The sequence below is a fragment of the Thunnus thynnus genome, chromosome 18, assembly GCF_963924715.1.
Source record: "Thunnus thynnus chromosome 18, fThuThy2.1, whole genome shotgun sequence".
Taxonomy (NCBI): domain Eukaryota; kingdom Metazoa; phylum Chordata; class Actinopteri; order Scombriformes; family Scombridae; genus Thunnus; species Thunnus thynnus.
In genome coordinates, this window is record NC_089534.1 from 5478316 (window position 1) to 5495660 (window position 17345).

Here is a 17345-nt window from a genome sequence, read left to right on the forward strand (position 1 = left end):
ATCCACAGTCCAGTGAATTTAATAATATACCATTAAAGTTTGACTTGACATGCTGTTTCTCATCACCATCTGCTGTTGAAGTAATGAACAGCACCTCCTTTCTTCTGAAAATGTGTTGAGATTAAAATTTTTAATTCAAATGAAGGTTGAAAACAGAATTTGGACATGAACATTTTAAGGTTTTTTTTTTTTTTTTTTAAACAAAGGACCATTATTTTTTCACTCTAATAGAAAATAAGTGACATCAGAGGTTGCAACTAAGTGTAGGTAATTAATCCAGAAATGTATGGCATGTTTTGGAAAATGATGGGCAGCAATGTATTTTAGCATTTACAGGATTTATATCGAATGAGATAAAACATGAAAAAACAATGAAAATTAAATGTGGTGCGGTGGAAGTATAAAGTAGCATCAAATGGAAATACTCAAGTACCTCAAAACTGTACTTAAGCACAGTACTTGAGTAAATGTACTTAGTTATTTCCCACCATTATGATGTGATGTGAACCATCTTGATGGCTGTTGGTGAGACTTGACTAATAAAGATACTGTCCAGACATCATAAATCTTTTTTCTTTTGGAGGAACATCAGTAAAAACAGTGTAATTATCCTCAGTATGGAAAAACCCATCTCAGCTCCTCAATGAAGCCTCCCTGAGGGGGGGAAACTGACACTGGTTCAGTTGATCAGGTGATACTGTATGAGGAGGTGTGGTCAATGTCTGCAGGTATGAAGATCGCCGCTGACATCACCTGCCTCCAGCACTGAGCGGAGATCTGTTCAGTGAGGTTCATTCACGCAAATGGAGCGTCTCCAGGTGTGGGGATTCTTCAGCCTGATTGTTTTCACCGCCGCCCAGACCACCACGCACAGGTAACTGCACAGGTGCAAGTAGAGCCGGGAAAAACATCTGGACAATTTAACAGTCTGTCTGAGAATCATTTATTATCAAAACTGGGACTCATTTATGATCTTAACATCCTTTAATATCTTTGTGGTATATGTTAAACATACAAATTAGGGGTTAAATATAAAATTAATACAATATTTCAATATTTTTAATGAAATGTTTCAATGCTTAATATAAAGCACTTTGAATCCCCTTTTGTGGGAAATGTGCTTTACACATAAACTTACCAAACCAAAGGTGAAAGAAAAGTTTTGCCTGATGTGAAGTCTTAACTTTTAATGCTCAAGATCTCTGAACTGAATTATGTCAACATTAATTATTCATATATATATTTTAAATTATTATTTTAAATCCATTATTGCATCTTTTAGTTGGGAAATTATTATTATTGTTTTATTTGCACACATAACAAGACACAAAAAATGCATTGTGCATTAAAGACATCTTGCCAAAAAAGAAAAACAAAATAAAAACAATAACATCTAAAACTGAATTTATCACATAACACACGTTACACCTTTTTGTATGAGCTTTAATCTTTGGAGTCTTTTGGAGTTTTCAATGTATCTTAATTCTGTTTATCATAATGATTATTTGGGTATGATTGCATATTAAAAGATAAGGCTGGTGATATCATTTATATCAACAAATTCCATGTAAAGACCAAAACCAACAATGTGTCAGTCCTCTGGCTCTCAGCTCCAAGCCAACTGGTTCCTACTGGAGACATAAATCTTTAAAAACAGCTCACAAATATGTAGTTTCATGATTTAAAAAGTTTCAGTAATTTCCTAAACCGGCTGGTCACTGTAGTTTTTAGCAAACAAACAGCAGGAAATAGTGTATATGTTGGGGACTATTTTTAGCGGCGGACAAATCCACATTTGGAGCTCTCGTGCAGCGGTTCTCTAAGTGTGGTCTGGCAAAAAGGAGAATAATTTATTTTCACTATAATTCCATCCAATTAACACAATGACTGGGTTTCATCCATTTTCTCTAATAAAACATCTAAAAGCAAAAATCTTCCCATCTTCAGATGGGGGTCTGTGGTCTCATTTCTGAAAGTTTAGTGGTCCTTGATGTGAAAAAGTTTGAGAGCCACTGATCTAATGAGTATTTGTGACAGCAGGATGATGTGTCTGTGATTGACTCTAAATCAAGTTACAGCTTGTGTTCTCGGTGATGTAGGAACATGTCACCCAGTGCAGCGACGTGGCTCACTGATGTGTTTTTAAAGGAAAGGTTCACAATTTTTTAAGTCTGTCCTAAAACAACAGTCAGGTACCTACAGAAACACTGAAACATGTTTTTCTTGCTGTAATCTGTTCATACTGACCATTAGAAGATCCCTTCATAATGCACGTACAATGGAAGTGATGGGGGACAAAATCCACAGTCCTCCTTCTGTGCAAAAATGTATTTAAAAGTTTGTCTGAAGCTAATATGAAGCTTCAGCGTCCAAATGAATCAAATCAAGTAGATATCTTTCAATGTTACAGTCTTTTTAGTGCCAAAGTCCCTCTTTTTGTTGAAACAGGGAAACACTGTCCGAGGAAACACAAAGAGGGAATTTGATGCTAAAAAGACTGTAAATGTGTCAGATATCCACTTGATATGACTAACTCAGACTGCTGAAGCCTCATATAAGCTTCATGTTTCAATTTTCATTTGGGCGCCTGACTGTTGTTTTAAGACAGACTTGAAAAATTGTGAACTTGTCCTTTAAAAGTTTCTGGACAACGATAAAGCTCGACAGCAAAGAGGAAGAAGATCTATTACAGACATACTTGTTAGTAGATCAACTCATTGTTGGTTTTGGTCTTTTCATTGGATTTGTTGACAATAAGAAAAATATAGAATATCAGCAAACTCATCCGAGCTTTTCAGTGCTATAGAAGCAGCAGTCCTATTTCTGTCTTTTCTCTCTTTTTTGTCTTTTTTGCTTTACACCTCTTGGTGCCATTTTTCTTAAAGGGTCAGTTCACTCCACTTACAAAAGCATGTGTTCTCACTTACCTCTTTCATATATCTGTCTCTTAAGATTTCTGCCTCCACCACAATACAACGGAGGTGAATGGAATTGAGTCTGTGACGCTCACAGCGTTGAAAAATGAGTTTTCATTACTTTTACAGGAATATATATATCAATACTGTCTGCGAAAACCACAGAGCACAAGTCCAGCATCAAACACAAGAAGCAAAATCACACTTACACATATATCTATCTATATATATATGAGTTTTAATAAGTACAGCTGCACAAAGATAAATGAAATGTATGAAAAATGACACCTAATATCAGCATATGTTTCCAGAAAGAATGTCCCTGTTACAAAACACATTAAACATCATAGAGACTAATTATTGGGTAGAAAGTAGCTCAAATGAACTTTTTACAGCCACATGTTTACCTCTCCATGCTGGTTTGGTTTTTCAGTCCTGACCCTCAGCCGTCCTACCTGCTGCTGGCTCCCAGAGCTCTGCGACCTGGAGTCCCAGCATCAGTATCAGTCACCATCCTGACAGCGTCTCAGGTCACCGTGTCTGCTCACATCGTTCATGGCAACCAGACCGTGTCCTCAGACTCAGCTACAGTGGAAGGAGGTAAACCTTTTGTATTTTGTTTTGCATCAACAAAAGATTGTCTTCTGATTTAAATACTTGCACCGTTTAACAATTCAACACTGATTTGACAAATTCTCTGTTTAAAGGTTCGACTAAGCTGCTGACTTTGCCACCTGTGAGTATCACAAATCATTTTTTTGGCTTTGAAAGTTTTGTGTCATCTTTCTTGCTTGCAGCCAAAAGTATTTAAAGAGATACTCATCCTGAGCCATGAGTTTATCCAGGATTTTGCTTATAGGGATAATGTGACAAAAGACCAATCAACTTATATTCCAAAAATGTTTGATATTTCTTTAGCAATCTCTTGCCAACACGCAAAAAAATTAAAGGGCTCACCCAAAAAGTATGCAAATGTTAAGCCATTTTTACCACACTGTCTCCATCATTCATTTTGTTCCTGAGAACCCTTTTGAATTCTTGTATTTGTTTGAGTTTTTGTTCCTTTTCTGTCCCTGTAAAACTCATCCTCTTTGGCAGCAATGAAACATTAAAGAAACATCTTTTAGAGGGAACTATAGAGAGAAAATGACACTATTAAAAGGTGTAAAGTGACAGTGATAAGGGTAAACTTACTGTTAATAATGTAGTTAAAGCTGTAGTAATTTGTTTTTCCCCACTAGGGGGCAGAAAAACACAAATCTTTGACATATTATCACATTATCAAATTATAAAGTTTCTACAGTTTGAATTCCTTTCTCATTGATCTCCATGTCCTTCCCCTGAAGATCCACTACAGTGAGTCAAGCTACTGGCACCCCTACAGCCTGGAGGTCAAAGGTCACGTGGGTAGCATTGAAGTTTTCTCCAACTCAACGCAGCTGCGCTTTGATCCCAAAGGCGTCTCCACCTTCATCCAGACAGACAAGATGAACTATCTGCCTGGGCAGGTGGTGAAGATCAGAGCGGTGTCCATTCACCCGGATGGGAAACCCTTCATCAGCCCGGTGGACATCGTCATCAACGTGAGTCTGACATCAGACTACATATATTTTTTACAATAAAACATAATCTTTTACAACATTATGTTTCAAACACATTATATAGGTAAATTGCTTCCTTTTATTTCAGTGTATCAATGATCAAACATCTTCATTAGCAGTCAATTCAGTCAGAATTTGGGAAGGTGTTGTTTCTGTCTTGTTTTCTTTAAAAGACTGTTTTAACTTACAATTACAAACAGTCTGGCTGCCAGAAGACTATCCATTTAAAGGAACAGCTCACCTAAAAATATAAATGTCTCTTCAATATCCCGTCACCCTTGTGTCCATGGAAACATGGTAAAGTTTGTATCTCAATATAGGTTTTTCCACACTCTCATTCATTATCTGTTTATACAGCAGCACCTGGTTATGGATGCCCACAGGAGGAGTTATAGTTGTTAACAAATACATTAATAAACACTTATATCTGCTAACAATTACATTATAGTGTGTCATAAGCCATCTATTAACTGTTCATATACTGCTTATAAATGCTAAATAGAAGGACTTAAAGTAAGGTGTTGCCATTTTTCCCATAGATGATGTCAGGTGTCACAGATTGAGCATTTCTACAGCTTGGATCAGCATGAAACTCTCCCATTAGAATCATCAGTCCACAAGATGAACAACTGCGTTAGAAAATATCTGGTTCTTTGATTGAAAATGTCGAGGGTATGAGCCTGTGTACATAAAAACTTTGGTGTAGACGTTACTATAGCCTCGTTTCCACCACAACAACTTTCCCCGTGGACTAAACCTTTTGTTCCTCTACTATGACGCTGTGTTTTGTTCCAACGACGGAGTGTTTTAAAATCCATACTGCTCTGATTCACACCTCTTCTCCATAGCTACAGTGGTTGAGGCTCATGGGTATTGTATATTTAGAACAAAAGATGACCTATAGGGTTGCTACATTACCTGGGAGTTTCCTATGTTAAATAATATTAAGAATATAATTTAAAGAAACATTTGAAATGAGAGTACAGAATGGGGAAAACACTTCCCTCATGTTTCTCTATTTCACTGGATAATCATTTAATTTTTCTCTATCCATGTTCTCCCTGATCCAGGATCCGAGGGGAAACCTGCTCAGACAGTGGCTGTCTCTGGACGGTGTCCTCGGGGTCGTGTCCAAAGAGTTTCAGCTGTCTGAAAACCCTCCTCTGGGTGAATGGACCATCATCACTACAGTCAATGTAAGTCTGTGACGTCTCACTCAGTCCACCAAGTGCATCTTACCAGGCTTTTATAAGGACTGTATGAACTAAACTGGGAATTTCTTGGATGGAACTGGGATGTAAGTTGGATAACCAATCATTACAGTGTGTAAGTGTTATGGCCTGGCTCAAACGAAAGATACGTTATTAAATCAAATAAACAAATTAACAAATACCTAATGTTTGGAGTGTGGAGATCAGTAAGAACAGTGTGAGGTGTGTGATGCATGAATGGTGAGGGTATGTGTGTAGGTGTTGGCAAGTGCATGAAAGCAAAATAACTAAAGCAACCAAACCGAAAATGAACAACCGGAGGGGAGGGCAGAGAGAGCTGTGCTGCAGCCAGGACTTAAACAACCTGGGAACACCCAGGGGTCATCACAGTAAGGGATATACTGTAACTGTCTTGTGTTATTGCCAGATTCTTTAATTTAATTTGTGACAACTGAGTATCAAATTCATTTCCTTGTTGAGATAAAGATATTTTCAGTGCCTTTGAAATAAATTACACACTACACACTTTGTTTTAAAAGGAGTTCATCCAAGGAAAACAAATGACTTTTTCTCTACCAGAGCTGCAGGCTTGAAACTTGGCCACAAGTCAGACATGAAATTTATGATTTCCAACTCAGTTTGTTATTTGTAAGACTCAACTTGACCTGGGAGTCCACTGGAATCTACTAGAACTGGCATTGATTTATTATTCCACTTGCCATGAAGGATACCAGTGAGAACGCATGCTGTACACAGCTTTCTTCAATTTATTGATGGCATTTAATAGCCATCTGATCTCATACTATAAGGCTATAGCATCATCACATCTAATAATTTATTATTTTTTATTTAATTTTTATTATTTGAAATTGGGTAGCCTGGCTCCTGAGCCAGTTTTTGGATGTCATAACGACATATTATAAATATTATAGAAATAGAGTGTCAGTTTTTGTTATGTTTGCCTTGAATATAATATTTTTAAATATTAGGGGGAAAATCAAAGGGCAGGTCCAAAGAAAACATTAATAATGTTTAGGAGGGTGTTGTTTTTTTATATAACAAAATATAAGATTCAGCTGTCCTCCCCACCTCAATAATTTTCTTAACATGAGTAAATCCTTTCACTGCTGTAATACTTATAATAAACCAGAAAACAAAATTGTTGCATGCATTAAAAATGAAGAGACAACTTTTTTGTTTTAGATCTTTACCACTAGTGGGACTGACTATTTCGTTACCTAAATTAAGGGGCTTTGTTGTTGTTTTACAGGGCGTTTCCAGCAAGAAACATTTCAACGTGGCGCATTATGGTACGTACGTTTTCTCTGACCTTCACTGAACGTCTTCTTTTATTTGTGTAATGAAAGCCGGATGATTGTATGTAGAAATAAACTTTTCTATCTTGCATGTAAACATTCTTTGAACACTGTAAAAACACCAACTTCTAAAGGATAAGTGTGGCGATTTTCCATATTTTTCTTATTGTCAAAAAATCTCATGTGCAGGGCCAAGCCAACAATGAACTGATCCTACTGACAAGTATTGTGTGTGCATCCAAAGCCTGATATATCTTATTCCTCTGTGCCATAGACCTCCGTTGTTGTCCAAAAACACATTAAAAACATGTCAGTGAGCCACACCGCTGCACTGTGTGACATGATCCTTCATTATGAAGAGTTTGGTCACGTTAGTTTGTTTAGAAATGGCTCCAAAGACTAATAACAGTGGTCATGTTTCAGTCTCTGGAGAGTAGTTCTGTGTAAGGAAGACGCCACTGATCATGTGCAAGAATGCGGTTCTGTTTTCAGCTTCACTAGCTTGTTGTGCTACATATTACAACCTCTTGACTTTGTACTACGTTGTAAATTTCTCAAAGAACTTAAGTACAGCAGCTCTAAAATCGATGCTTTGTGTGTTTGTTTGCAGTTCTGCCAAAGTTTGAGGTTATGAATGAAACTCCAAATGTCATTTATCATCAGGACACTTTGTGGGGCTCCGTCAAAGCAAAGTGAGAACCTCTTTTCTCAGTAATATTCTGCTTTTCACACATACTTTGTTACATATACAATGCAATTCCAATTCTTTCTTTTACATGTTTGTGTATTAATAATCTTGTGAATTAAATTTGAGGATTATTTAGGATTATTGTGTTTTCAACCTCAGGTACATGTACGGGAAACCTGTTCAGGGACTCATGAATATAACGTTTCTGCATCATTTTCATGGTATTGAAGAGGCTTACGATGAAAACAAAGAGGTGTGTAGACCCACTTAAAGCTCCTGATTTGGAAGCAAACAGACACATATATTGATTATTATCTGATTATTGGTTAACACCAGAATTCATTCAGGCAACATGGTGTTTACACATTATCTTGAGCTTAAAAGTCACTAAATAAACTAAATAACAACTGTATTTGTGTTATCATTTTTCCTATGTAAATATGTTTTGTTTAAGTTTTTGTCCAAATATATATTATGAATATGTGTAAGATTAGTAAATCAAGTATTTAAGTAATTTTTCAAGTAAAAGTACAAAACATTTGCTGGTTATAGCTTCTCGAATTTGAGAATTTACTATTTTTAACATTCTATGTCAGTACAAATAAATTACTTTTTGTACTGTTGGTGAGACAAGATAAGAATTTTGAAGTTTATAACGGCATCCGGTAACTTGCGATGGACATTTATCATAATTTCTGAAATCTGAAAAAATATAATCAACAGATTAACAATGAAAAATATCCCTAATGACATTAGTGTTGCTTTGCTTTAGATTGACGGCACCGCAGACTTCATGTTTGACATTCCCGACTACCATCCAATGAGCAGAAGAGCTCTAGAAATGGTCTTCAATGATGGATTCATGGATGATGAATTTCTAATGATTGTGGTTCATGTGACTGAACATCTCACAGGTAATCGGTTTTTATCTTGATAACATCACCTCCTGGCTACGCTTATGTATTGGCCTTTGTATTGATAAATATAACAGTAATCAGTCCAGTACATTGTGTGTTCCATAATAAAGTTTATTTATTGGTGACAATTAGAGTTTATTAACCATTGTAATTCACATTATGGGTCTGCTTTATCCAAGGCTGTAACTGCCATAGAAGACACTGTTTACATTCTACAGTACAAAAACAAATTGTTGGTGGATTTTTTAAGCTTCAGTATTTTCACATTTGACTTCTTTTGGGTCATAAATTTAATGAACAAGGATTCATTATTTTGCAAACTGAACTATATTCCTGGCAGGATGGAGAAAGCTTGGAAACAACATTTAGACCTTCATGGTGGAAAATGCAATTTACAGAGAATAGAAAATCCAAATAATTTAAGAGCTTAAAGACAGTGATGTCTGGACAACTATTTTCCAGACTGCCATGAAATTTATTGCAGATATTCATGGTTTCCAGATAATAAATCGCACTAATTTTGTTAGCATCTTGATTTTTCCTCTAGGCCCTGATTTCCATGTGTGCACAGGAAATTTCAAAATCTATCAGGCAGATTGCACTTAAAGCTGCTGCTCACATTCCTGCCTCCAGGAGGATGAACCCTTCTGATTTTAATGACACTATGACCTTTGTCCAACGCCACAATCTGGACAAACTTTATAATTTTAGCACTACTGTTGAGGCTGTAAGAATAGTTAAAACATCAGTATATTGTTTCTGTCCAATTCTTTCTTACTGCGGAGTGTAATGAACACTGCAGCCTCTGGGGGACGCAAGTCGTCCATTAGACTTTAAGTTTTGCTCTGTTATTTAATTGTTATTTAATTTGTTCAGTTACTGTCAATATCATTAGTCATATAGCTATTTAAATCAAAGTATTAATGATGCTTGCAGTGCAGTGGAGGTCGAATATTAATAAGATATGTGTGTTCTTGACTTCACTGTGAATGCTTCTCATCTTTCAGGTCTCACATATAACAGTACAGCAACGGTTTCTTTGGCAAAACATAGATATAAACTTTCCTTTGATGGCTATCCCAAAGTACTAAGGCCTTCTTTGAACTTCGCTGCCAGGGTAAGGCAAGCAACATCTTTTATAGATTTGCCCTAATTTGTTCATGATGTTTTTCATTGTTTGATTTTATTGTCAGAACAAAGTATTCTGATGCACATCGTACACGCTCCTCTCTTATTAAAACTTATTTACTATATTTAGTATGGTTTTTTTTTATTTCTTTTGTCTGTTTTGGTTGTGTTGGTACGTCAGAAGTAATATTTGCTGACCCTGGCATATTTCATTGATGTTTTCAAAATGTCAGTGCATTGCCCTCTATAAATAATCAATCAAACAAGCAAACAAAAGGTAATGTCAGACAAAATGCTATAATGAGCAACACTTTGCTTCTCTCTTTGCCATGAAAAGAAAACCAAAGAATCCCACATACTGTTCATCACTTGAACTCACTAATAACATGACTTTCGGTCCTCAGACCTTCATCAGGCAAAATACAGACAAAAAGCATCATGCAAACAACACTGCACATATAAAGACTATCTGCTTTCACTCGGGAAAATATGCATATAAATTAAGGTCAATGAGCTCATCCAATATAAAAACAAATGGAATACTGAGCTCTTACAATCGTAAACATACATAATAAATCTACCAATATTATAGACAATTGGTTCACATCATACAATAGGGCCCTCTAGGGATGTTAGATAAGAACATTTTCCCAAAATCACATATGGCACAATGTAGCTGTTTAAGGTAGAAAAAGGCACTACAGGCAATTTAAAAATGGGCCAAACAGTTTGTAATCACAATATTCCAAACTTATTCACATGTACAAGACAACAATGCAAGGGAAATATGAGAAAAAAAAACTACAAGAAGAAATTGCAAGGGCAAAATATACATGTAGTATATATCAGCAAGTAGATGGTATCAGAACCAGAATACCTCAAACGTACAGAGTGTTATATACTCATGATGAGGGCTCTATACAACTAATTCCATGCAGGTCATACATTGAAGGACAGGTTCACATTTTTGCAGGACTGTCTTAAAACAACAGTCAGGTGCCCAAATAAACAATGGAACAGGTTTTGCTGGCTGTAATCATTCCTTCTGTTCATACTGACCATTAGCAGATCCTCTCCAAATGCGCTTACCATAAATGAATGAGGCCAAAATCCACAGTCCTCATTTTGAGCAAAAATGTCTTTAAAAGTTGATCTTAAGATAGTATGAGGCTTCAGCAGTCTGAGTTAGTCAAATAAAGTGGATATGTTACAGTCTTTTTGGTAAAAACTTTTCTCTTTGTGTCTCACAGTATTTCCTGTTGAGCTGCAGTGGAGGGATCATAACAAAAAGATGGAATTTAGCACTAAAAAGACTGTAACTCTGAAAAATATCTACTTGATTTGACTCACTTGGATGGGTGAAGCTTCATGTTATCTTCAAATAAACTTTTAAATACATTTTTACACAGAAGGAGGACTGTAGATTTTGTCCCCCATCACTTACATTGTAAGTGCATTATGAGGGGATCTTCTAATGTTCAGTATGAAGAGGAGGAATGAATACAGAAAGAAAAATGCCTCCCTAAGGTGGAAGAGAAACCTTTTCGATATCATAAAACTTCATTCTATCTTTGCCACCAAGACTAGTTCTCAGTGCAAAGTAGAAAAGGTTCACCACTCAGTTTCACATTCAGAATGACTTAACTTATCAAATAGAGTGCTACATTAAAGACCAGAGCCAGTAGATACACAGTAGATTTCACACAGTGCTCTATATTTCTTCACAAAAATTCGATCTGAAAGCATTTTATGAAATGTTTCCTCATTTTGTAGCTAAAAATATCCACATACAACAATCAGCCGTTGTCACTGGAGGATCAACGGAAGACCGTTAAAGTGTCAGTGATGCAGCAAAAGCAAAGTCCATGGAGTTGGAAAATGGACAAAATGGAAGAAATGGTCCCACGTCGACAGAACATGTCAGATCCTTCGGAAATTGTGCATCCCAGTCCAGAGGAGACAGCAGCCCAAGACATGGAGTTTCCTCTCGCTCCAGATGGAGTCATACCCCTCTACATCCAGCTCATGAATGAAACTGCTACACTCACTATTGATGTAAGAAACACTTTAAGACAAGTACTTTTGTACTACAAAAATGACAAATGAGGTGGACTTAATGTCTCTCCCACAATGCAATTCTTGATGGAACAGACGGAAATATTAAAGTAGTCGATCCCCAGGAAAGTATTGTACTCATAATGTGGAAAACTGGCAGCAGCTTTTTGGTACACTTTCCACATTATTTCTAATTGCAAAAACAGCAAAATACTTTATTGTGTTGTATACTAACTGCCATAACAGTACATCCCAAAACAGTGATTACATTTGATGTGGAATGTCTTGATTCTTGAGTCTTCATCTAGACGATATACATTATAATGTAAAGCAGTGTATCATCTGCATAGAAGTAAACAAAAAGTAAAAACCATGTTTACAGATTTCTGGATGTCCTGAGCCAATAGATATCAGGGCCAATCAAGGCTATTTTTTAATTGATTGATATAAGCTTATTATTTGGAAAATATATCTACTAGTGCAAAAAAGCATGATCAGGACATCCTAATGGGTAATGTTACTACATTAGGTAATTGGTAATTTTGAACTATTCAGCGATCTGTAACTGATCAGTGTAGGTGGGAGATGGAAAAAGAAAAAAAAGTGACCTTAAATTACCTGCAGATGCCAAAGAAAGTTTGGCATCTGCCAGAAGAAAAAAAATTCTCTTTCACATATTTATCTGTTTTGTTATGTTGTTTTCAGGCTTCTTTTGAGGATAGCCAAAACACTCTACAGCTCTATAGAAGCTATACATCACCTAGTCACTCCTACTTGCAGATCCAGAAACCCCCCAGACCTCCAGAGGTAATCACGTGGAACATAAGAAACAAAGTACAATCTGTGCCAGAAAGTCCTGTCCATGAGCTTTGTGGAAATCAGTGATCTACATAAACTGAAATACTCACTTCCCAATATCCTATTTTCTCTTCCTTCAGGTTGGTTCATCCTTCCTGCTGCACATTGAGAGGAATTTTCCAATGACTGAGATTCACTACATGGTAAGTGCCTTCATTTATTTACAATATATTGCATTTAATTAATTTACCCTTTTGTTCATTTACAGTTACTTATAGTGTGGAATGAATAAGATATTTCTATATTAGTTAGACTAGATTTGCATGATTTATTTTTACACTGCTGTTCGTACTGTTTCAAACTGTTTTATGTTGTCTAATTTACAACTTGTATAACAAATTGCATATTACATTTGGAAAAATACTGTGTTTTAACTAACTTGTGGTGTTATTATGTCTGTTAGGATATCTTGGAGTTTTCTGCCCCCCTAGTAGCTACAAATCAATTAATGCAGCAGTATAAAACTATAAAAGAGAAACAGAAACAATCAAGCTTATAGAACAATTAGTAAGCTGGAAAGACAGGATATGATACAGTGATGTAAGGTGACCCTCCTTAATCTACCATTTTAAACATAAATTTCAGTGAGGCCTTATGCCTGTTTTCTGTGTGTGAAGGTGAAGTCCAGAGGTCAGATAGTTTCTGCTGGAAAAAGCTCTGGTGATCTAACTCTGGTCCCAGAAATCACCTGGGCTCCTCTTGCCTGCATCATCGTCTACTGTGTGCATCCAAATGGAGAGATCATCAACGATGTGATCCAGCTGCCCATCACCCAAACTTTACAAAACCAGGTGATTTATTGTCTTGAGTGGTTTTGATTTTTGCTTAATTAAAAAGATAATTTGACCCTGTTTAACAACCGACATCATAACAGTATATAAATGACCATTAACCATTAACTAGTGACTAAAAAGATCACAAAAGACAACACAGTCAGGATCTAATTACATTGTGGAGAGAATGTTGGCAATACAACTCTGTTTTCATGGACAACATCGCTAATTAGGGGATCAATTGGAAGGTAAACACGTACTCGTCTATTGAAGCTTTTCCTTTGTCATATGAATTCATGCTGTTGTTTCGATGGCTTAATTTTGAACAGTTTGACAGTGTTTTAAGCCAAAAATACAAGGATGTCAACATGTACCACATCTGCAAACCAGTCTTCAAGAGGAACCCCTGATGGCCTCTTTGCCTGATGTAACAGTGTTTTTGCTTCTGTGTGATGTCATGATGATATACGACTGACTGAGCTGCGATCGACAGGTGTCTCTGAGCTGGAGTGAGCTCACGAGGAGGCCGGCTGATGAGGTCACACTGAAGGTCAAGGTGGCGGAGCCCAGCTCTCTGGTCGGGATCCTGGTGGTCGACAAGGCAACACAGTGGGCGGGGTCACACAATGACATCACCAAGGAGACGGTGAGAACAATTGCTGAGGCAAAGCCTGAACTGTTAAATTTTGTCAAAACCCAAAGTTTTCAAGAGCTTCCTCTTTGCTTTCGTGGAATAGAGAAATAACTTTTTAACTATGCTTATTATTTTTAAATTAATTCGCTACTATTTTTTTCTTTCACACTGAAAGTGAAGCAGCTCGCTGTGACTTCAATCTGACCCTCAGTCAAAGAGATAAATAAAGAGATAAATCTAGGAGCCTTGAGTCACATGTTTAAACAGTCACACTGTTTTGTGAAGCTACTTGATGGTCATATAATGCGCTTTGCCATTTACAACAGTCCATCCTATGAGCTGTGAATACCAGAAGCTTCCATAACTCCCTGCGGCCCTCTCCAGTTTAATATTTTCCGTCAGTGACAGTTTTCCTGCTATATGTCTGCCACCTTCACATTTTTTCTGAAACAACATCCCCTCCAGGTACACCTATGAAACCCTATCAGCCGCCCACACCCCAGTATCAGTTCATTATGAACTGAGGCACCATGAACTGTTTTGTCCCAGCTCAGTCACACAGGTTTTAAACAATAAGTGTTCTTTTTGTGTCCCAGGCTGCTTTGTTGGTCTTTGTGTGATGTGACACTAGCAGATCTGAGGATGTTGGTGTTGCTTTCACAGGTACTGAAGGAGATGGAGAAGTACAGCGTTTCCAAGGCGGACGCCTACTCTGACTCGTTGACAATGGGAGATCCATACTCCATCTTCATGGTCAGCCTCCCCAGAGAGATATCTGTTTTTTCTGTCTCTAAAATGCTGTATGAAGTTCCTTTTACTCAAGCATTTTCAACTCTTTTTGAACTCTCTGTCTTGCTTTTACTTTTTTTCTGTTTTTGGATATTTTAACTGTAATTTGTAGTGTATTTTCATCATACAGGGTCATTGCTGGTACATAAATATTTGTTGTCTTCATAGACACAATGAGGATGTTACATGCACAGAATATTCCTTTTCCAGACTCCATTTAACATTTTATTCAAGTATTAAATGACAGATACCCCATGTCCTTCATTACTGTATGTCAACTGTATAGTTGTGTCAGAAACCTCTTAAAGTTGTGACCACTTGCTACTCCATTTTCTCTATGACTGAGAACTTAAACAGTATATTCCCTTAAATACAGCGTAGAAATGATGATAATAAATTCCTTCTGCTGCATGCTGAGGAAAGCATTCACAGAAATTATTGTGGTAAGTGGTAAAAGCAGCAGGATGCTCGGATTTATTATAACTTGGTCTTCTTTTTGTAGGTTTATCCATCATTTCTATCAGTAATTTCATGAAATGTTTTAATTTGCTCATAACAGTTTGCAAAAATGATCTTACATGAAATGATATACATGAAACGCTGATATGAGACAAAACAAACAAAAGAAGACAAAGAAAAAGAAGCTGAAAAAAAATAGAAAAAAGACAAGACATAAATAAAAGTAAATAAAAGGTGAGTAAATATGAGTAGATGAATTCATAATAACAGAAATAAACCAGATATTTCAGTAAGATTCAATAAAATAGGTAAGGAAATAAAAGTTTAAACAGGCTACTAAGCAAGATTAAAAAGGGAGGTCTTGAGATGTTTCTGAAAGGAAGTTGCATGTCAGATATTTATGAGTTGTTCCACAGTTTTGGTCTATAATAAGAAAAAGCTGCCTCTCCACACTTATTTGTCTTAACTGCTGGTTCTTTTAGTGCTGTCGTGTTCAGTGACTTTAGGCAGTGGCTACATGTATGGAGGTGCGAAACCATTCAGGGCCTTGTAAACTAGCAATACAATTTTTAAATTCATTCTAAAAGAGACAGGGAGCCAGTGTAAAGATGCTAATATGGGTGTGATGTGCTCTTTTTTTGCATGTTTTAGTTGAACCTGTCAGCTGCATTTTGTACGAGCTGAAGTCTGTTCAATGATTTCTTAAGTCCAGTTAAAGAGCACTTAATAGTCAAGACGAGAGAAAACAAGTGCATGAAGAAATTTCAGGTCTGGCTTTAGCAATATTTTTTAGGTGGAAAAATACCGTCTTGCTATCGTCAAAGTGCTCTCTAAAACTTTAGTCATGATCTATGGTGACACCCTGACATTTTGCTTCTGAGTGAACCTATTTTTTCCAGAGTTTTAAGACCAAATAGAACTCTGTCTTGCTTTGATTCTGCACCAATTACAATGACTTGTGTTTTGTCCTCATTTAATTTCAGTAGTATTTATACTGTTTGGGCTGTTTGGGTTATAAGTGTTCCAGCCAAATGTTGAGTGAAATGTGTTTTCTATCCTCCATGTTTTTGCCCAGATGTGTAATCTCGTGGCGCTGACTGATGCCAGTTTGCACATGTCGGAGCATCGGCTGAGGCCTGAATTTCGTAAGTTTTAAAAATTAATCAAAAGTTATTTAACTGTTTTGAATATTCTGACTATGCGATGCTAACATAACTGACACTCATCTTCTCCACAGCAGGGGAGGGAATTCATGCCTTCTCCCTGACAGATAGTCTACATATGGAGCAAGAACAGGAGCCACGAGAGCGCTGGAACTTTCCAGAGACGTGGATTTGGATGGATACCAACACAGGGTGAAACAGCATAAAAACACCAACCCATACAATAATTACCATATTGCTGGTTTTTGAAGATTCACTCTGGACCATTTTGTTTTAAAAGTCAACTTAAAGAGTAGCTAAACAGCAGACAGAAACCCAGTGTTTTATTGCCCTCTCTGGTTGAAAGTTTCTAGCTTGTTTCACCTCTGACCACAGCCGACATCAGTGATTAGATGTGTGCTTTGTTGTACCTGTAAAAACACCCAACAGTGATGTCACTATGTCCTGAAATACATCTGTACATCAACAAAACAAGATTTTCAGGAAGCATTAAGTTACTCTTTAAGACAGGATATACTGTCTTGGTGAAATCCAGGGTGTAATTCATTGTTAGAGATTTAGGGGGAAGCACAGTAGCACATATATTTCAGTATAATGGAGGATGATGTGCTGCCCACATAGTCTATATAAAGACATCAAAGGGTCTGTGACATCACCCAAGGTTTTCTGAGGGGACATTTTTTTGGAGCCGGGAATTTACCACTGGAGCCAGAAAATGCATACTTTGGTAAAGAGAGAGAAGTCTGAGTGGAAATAATGTGCTAGCATACAACCACAACTTGATTCAAGCAAAGACATCGCCACAATTTCCATTATAAATCTATGCATTTGGGAATGG

General features: G+C 36.8%; 1 protein-coding gene across 1 annotated transcript in view; it reads left to right on the forward strand.

Moving 5' to 3' along the window:
* Positions 1–803: 803 nt before the first annotated feature.
* Positions 804–17345, forward strand: part of cd109 (CD109 molecule) — a 34522-nt gene continuing 17980 nt past the window's right edge. Inside the window, exons 1-18 of the mRNA XM_067573300.1 lie at positions 804–874; positions 3349–3515; positions 3623–3657; positions 4271–4498; positions 5587–5712; positions 6998–7037; positions 7654–7735; positions 7891–7984; positions 8504–8645; positions 9656–9765; positions 11550–11831; positions 12537–12638; positions 12770–12832; positions 13307–13480; positions 13956–14108; positions 14760–14849; positions 16420–16489; positions 16582–16699. Coding sequence (XP_067429401.1) covers positions 804–874; positions 3349–3515; positions 3623–3657; positions 4271–4498; positions 5587–5712; positions 6998–7037; positions 7654–7735; positions 7891–7984; positions 8504–8645; positions 9656–9765; positions 11550–11831; positions 12537–12638; positions 12770–12832; positions 13307–13480; positions 13956–14108; positions 14760–14849; positions 16420–16489; positions 16582–16699 — 2147 coding nt within the window. The remainder of the gene's footprint in view (positions 875–3348; positions 3516–3622; positions 3658–4270; positions 4499–5586; positions 5713–6997; positions 7038–7653; positions 7736–7890; positions 7985–8503; positions 8646–9655; positions 9766–11549; positions 11832–12536; positions 12639–12769; positions 12833–13306; positions 13481–13955; positions 14109–14759; positions 14850–16419; positions 16490–16581; positions 16700–17345) is intronic.